Here is a 5,182-nt window from a genome sequence, read left to right as displayed (position 1 = left end):
TTTTTTTTTTTTTTTTTTTGAGACAAGTGTTTCATTCTTGTTGCCCAGGCTGGAGTTCAATCTTGGCTCACTGCAATCTCCGCCTCCTGTGTTTGAGCAATTCTCCTGCCTCAGCCTCCCAAGTAGCTGGGATTACAGGCGTGCACCAAGCCCAGCTAATTTTACATTTCTTTAGTAGAGACGGGGTTTCTCCATGTTGGTCAGGCTGGTCTCGAACTCCAAACCTCAGGTGATCCACCTGTCTTGGCCTCCCAAAGAGCTGGGATTACAGGCGTGAGCCACCATGGCCAGCCACCCAGCTAGTATTTTGTATTTTTTAGTAGAGACAGGGTTTCACCATGTTGGCCAGGCTGGTCTTGAACGCCTGACCTCAAGTGATCTGCCAGCCTCAGTCTCCCAAAGTGCTGGGATTACAGGCATAAGCCACAGCACTTGGCCTAGTTTTCACTTCTGTTAGCATGAACAGCTAAAACCTAACAGATTTCTTTCTTCTGTAGCTAAAACCTAACAGATCTGTAACATGGCTTTCTAGTAAAGATTTTCCAGTTGGGCCTTGAAAGTGGCAAGACGCTTTGTAGACACTAAGAAATAATACCAGAGAATGCCTTCATAAGTATTAGCATAAACAGAAGCTTCCCATTTTCCAGTTCAAGGAAGGACATAGAGATTAATTCTGAGTGCCTAGCAATTACAACTAGGGCCAGAGGTGTGTGCCAAATCCTACCCCTAATTTCATTTACTTGGTGTAGTGAAAGTTAAGAGTGGGATGTTAAGCTTCTGGTTTGTCTATTTAGCCTTTAGTCTTAAGTATGGTGTGAAAGTCTATTTCTGCAAATGTGGTAAAATTGGTTTTTCCAAGCCTTCACCAGTCTGAGGCCAGATAGGTTAGAAAGAGAATGGGATACATTTTTTACACTAATCTCAACATTTCCAAAAACAGAAAGGGCTATACTACGGTCTGAACGTTTGTGTTCACCCAAAATTAATATGTTCAAATCCTAATTACCCATCTGATGTGAGCCTTGGGGGGCAATTACATAAAGGCAGAGTTCTCATGATTAGTGTCCCTATAAAAGGCCCTGGAGAGTTGCCTTGCTTCTTAAGGCACTTAAGAACACAGAGGTACTGAACTAGAATTCTGGCCCTCACCAGACACTGAACCTGTAAGGACTTTGATCCTGGGACTTCACTGCCTCCAGAACTGAGACACAAATGTCTTTATTTTTAGATTTTTGAGGTGCAGTCTTGCTCTGTCGCCCAGGATGGAGTGCAGCGGCATGATCTCAGCTCACTCCAACTTCCACCTCCCGGGTTCAAGCGATTCTCCTACCTCAGCTTCCTGAGTAGCTGGGACTACAGGCATGTGCCACCAGGCCTGGCTAATTTTTTCTATTTATAGTAAAGATGGGGTTTCACCATGTCGGCCAGGCTGGTCTTGAACTCCTGACCTCAGCTGATCTGCCCACATTGGCCTCCCAAATTGCTGGGATTACAGGCGTGAGCCACAGTGCCCGGCCAGAGACATAAATTTCTGTTATTTATAAGCTACCCAGTTTATGGTATTTTGTTACAGCAACCTGAATGTAAAAAGCCTGCATGACACTGCTGGGACGCCTAAAACAATGGCCTTAAAGACTGCCACAGCCGTGGAAGGGATTCAGGGGCTTCATCTAGAATAGCGGTCAGCAAACTAAAGGGCTAGAGAGTAAATATTTTAGGCTTTGTGGTCCACCTATAGTCTCTAACACTTCTTTCTTTTTTCTTAGAGACAGGGTTTCACTATGTTGACCAGGCTGGTATCAAAATCCTGGGCTCAAGAGATCTTCCCACCTCAACCTTCCAAAGTACCAGGATTACAGGTGTGAGCCATCACACCCAGTGTCTTTTTTAAAAAACCACTTCTTTTTTTTTTTTTTTTTGAGACGGAGTCTTGCTCTGTTGCCCAGGCTGAAGGGCAATGGTGCGATCTTTGCTCACTGCAACCTCTGCCTCCAGGGTTCAAGCAATTCTCCTGTTTCAGCCTCCCAAGTAGCTGGGATTACAGGCATGCACCACTGTGCCTGGCTAATTTTTGTATTTTTAGTAGAGAAAGGGTTTCACCATGTTGGCCAGGCTGGTCTCAAACTCCTGACCTCAAATGATGCCCCCGCCTCGGCCTCCCAAAATGCTAGGATTACAGGCGTGAGCCACCGTGCCCAGCCAAAAAAACCACTTTTTAAATGAAAAAAGTTCCAGGATTATCTCTGTACCTTAAGACAAAAACAAAACATTCTTAGCTCACAGACCTTACAAACTAGTTAAATTACCCGATTTAAAAATACTTAACAAAAGCTAATAACAAGCAATATACACATGTAAACTTAACACATCTGAACATAACCCAGAACTCTGGAAACTTCAGGGGCATCTGTACCTCTAAGATGGCCTTGCCTGGCAGAGATCTTCTGTGAAACCAAAGGTACTGGGCCAGGACCACAGCACAGGGCCAAACATACATTCCATACTGGAGATGCAGGACCTGAAAAGAATGTTTTTGTGTGCCATAAATAATTTAGCTGCTGGAAGTTGGAATCATTTATACAGCAATTTCTGTCAGGCATTGGCATCCATTACAAAAATGGCAACCCTGTTCACCAATCCATGACCTTTGGGAATATAAAAACTGCAATGCAATGTGATAGAAACTCTTGATAGCATTCTTCATTCAACAAGTGCTTCTAGTGTCAAGAGTATCAGGGACCATTCTTAGACTGGGGATGTAGCTCTCCCTGAGCACATACCCTACTGTAGAGAGACAGGCAACGAGCAAGCAAATAAGATAGTTCTAGTCAGGGGCCGGGTGCGGTGGCTCACGCCTGTGATCCCAGCACTTTGGGAGGCTGAGGCAGGCGGATCACCTGAGGTCAGGAGTTTGAGACCAGCCAAATTAACACAGACCCCCGTCTCTACTAAAAATACAAAAAAATTCGCCGGGCGTGGTGGCACGTGCCTGTAATCCCAGCGACTTGGGAGGCTGAGGCGGGAAAATCGCTTGAACACCGGAGGCGGAGGTTGCAATGAGCCGAGATTGCGCCACTGCACTCCAGCCTGGGAAACAGTGACACTACGTTTCAAAAAAAAAAAAAAAAAAAAAAAAAACCACAGGCCGGGCGCGGTGGGTCACGCCTGTAATCCCAGCACTTTGGGAAGCCGAGGCGGGCGGATCATGAGGTCAGGAGATCGAGACCATCCTGGCTAACACGGTGAAACCCCGTCTCTACTAAAAAATACAAAAAAAATTAGCCAGGCATGGTGGTGGGCGCCTGTGGTCCCAGCTACTCCGGAAGCTGAGGCAGGAGAATGGCGTGAACCCGGGAGGCGGAGTTTGCGGTGAGCCGAGATCATGCCACTGCACTCCAGTTTGGGTGACAGAGCAAGACTCCAACTCCAAAAAAGAAAAAAAAAAAAAAGAAAAGAGGCTTCTATTCTCACAGGCAGTACCATCACCCCCTACATTTAGGAGGAAATGCAAGTGTATTTAAACGTGAAGCCAGCTGGGCGCGGTGGCTCACGCCTGTAATCCCAGCACTTTGGAAGGCCGAGGGGGGTGGATCACCGGAGGTCAGGAGTTCAAGACCAGCTTGGCCAACATGGCAAAACCCCGTCTCTACTAAAAATACAAAAATTAGCCAGGCATGGTGGCGGGCGCCTGTAATCCCAGCTACTCGAGAGGCTGAGGCAGGAGAATCACTTGAACCCGGGAGGCGGAGGTTGCAGTGAGCCGAGATCGTGCCATTGCACTGCAGTCTGGGCAACAGAGCAAGACTCCGTCTCCAAAAAAAAAAAGAAAAAAAAAATCCCTGAAGCCAGATTAGGTGTGGTGGCCGAGGCCTGTAGTCTGTTACTTGAAAGGCTGAGGTGGGAGGATCACTTGAGCCCGAGGTTGAGGTTGCAGTGAGCCCACCACTGCACTCCAGGGCAAGAGAGCCAGCGTCTGGGTCAAAAACAATAAAACGTGAAGCTGCTTGGAGACAATCAGAAATAGCCTCCACTCCAATCTTTTGGTTTTTTTCCTCTTTTTGACAAGGTCTTGCTCTGTTGTTCATGCCTGAGTGCAGTGGCCTGATCATAGCTCACAGCAGCCTTGACCTCTCTGGCTCAAGCAATCCTCCCACCTCAGCCTCCGGAATAGCTGGAACTACAGGCACACGCCACCATGCCTGACTAATTTTTCTATTTTTTGTAGAGACGTAGTATCACTATATTGCCCAGGCTGGTCTCAAACTCCTGGTCCCAAGCGATCCTCCCGCCTCTGCCTGCCATTTAACTTTTCTAAAGCTGTTTCTTTAGCATGGGACATGCCTCACAGGCTGCTGTTAAAACCAAATGAAATACAGCATCGTGAAAGTGCTTTGAAAAACCGAAGACAGGCAGGGCATGGTGGCTCACTCCTGTAATCCCAGCACTTAGGCAGGCGGGAGGATCACTTGAACCCGGGAGTTGGAGGTTGCAGTGAGCTGTGATCGCGCCACTGCGCTCCAGCCTGGGCGCCAGAGCGAGACGGTGTCTCAAAAAAAAGAAAAGAAAAAGAATTATCATTGAGAGTTCTGTGGCAGCTGTGAGCTTAGAGAAAGAAGCGAGGTCCAACCGAAAAAACTATTAGGGCACCAAATAAAACTGGAAACCCTGGTCCCAAAACTCACACAAAAGTGAGAGAGAAGGATGAATCAAGAAACCCTTGAACAAGATCAAAAGCAGCATTAGAGGTCAGTCAAAAATGTCACTTTCCTGGAAAGACAGATTCGATGTGGAGAAAGCCGGCCCGGCGCGGAAGCTAACGCCTGTAATCCTAGCACTGTGGGAGGTCGAGGCGGGAGGATCACTTAAGCTTACAGTTCGAGACCAGCCTGACCAACATAGTGACCAGGGTCACTTCTTGGCAGGGTCTCCAAAATTCTTACTGAGAGACATTTAATGCACCGAAGGGACTCATATCCGACGTTTTCGCTCCGGGGGCCAACCTAAAGCAGGAAGCTGCGCAGCTGAGCGTCCGCATCCCGCCGTCCCTCAGGACCCCAGCCAAGTCAGCCGAGAACCGCTCCTGCCCTCAGGCGCCTCCCGGCGGGTGCTGCTGCACGCACCTGCGGGACGTGGACCTCCAGGACGGCCCCGTCGGCTCCCGGGCCCGGCTCCTCCGAGAATC

The 5,182-nt window shown here is 48.2% G+C and overlaps 2 protein-coding genes across 4 annotated transcripts in view; one reads left to right on the top strand and one right to left on the bottom strand.

Annotated features, from left to right (window-relative positions):
• Positions 1–5,182, bottom strand: part of METTL23 (methyltransferase like 23) — a 6,689-nt gene extending 1,507 nt beyond the window's left edge. Inside the window, exons 1-2 of one of the 3 annotated variants that reach the window (XM_011985674.1) lie at positions 5,121–5,182; positions 2,414–2,518 (exon numbers count right to left, since the gene is read on the bottom strand). In XM_011985674.1, coding sequence (XP_011841064.1) covers positions 2,414–2,497 — 84 coding nt within the window. In that variant the 5' untranslated portion in view covers positions 2,498–2,518; positions 5,121–5,182. Of the gene's footprint in view, positions 1–2,413; positions 2,519–4,940 lie in introns of those variants that run through there. The other 2 variants (XM_011985838.1, XM_011985759.1) reach the window with 2 other exon arrangements.
• Positions 4,757–5,182, top strand: part of JMJD6 (jumonji domain containing 6) — a 13,841-nt gene continuing 13,415 nt past the window's right edge. The window contains exons 1-2 of the mRNA XM_011966299.1: positions 4,757–4,822; positions 5,010–5,150. Coding sequence (XP_011821689.1) covers positions 4,757–4,822; positions 5,010–5,150 — 207 coding nt within the window. The remainder of the gene's footprint in view (positions 4,823–5,009; positions 5,151–5,182) is intronic.

Source organism: Mandrillus leucophaeus, unplaced genomic scaffold (genome assembly GCF_000951045.1).
Source record: "Mandrillus leucophaeus isolate KB7577 unplaced genomic scaffold, Mleu.le_1.0 Scaffold1, whole genome shotgun sequence".
NCBI lineage: Eukaryota > Metazoa > Chordata > Mammalia > Primates > Cercopithecidae > Mandrillus > Mandrillus leucophaeus.
This window is presented reverse-complemented; position numbering and strand designations above follow the sequence as displayed.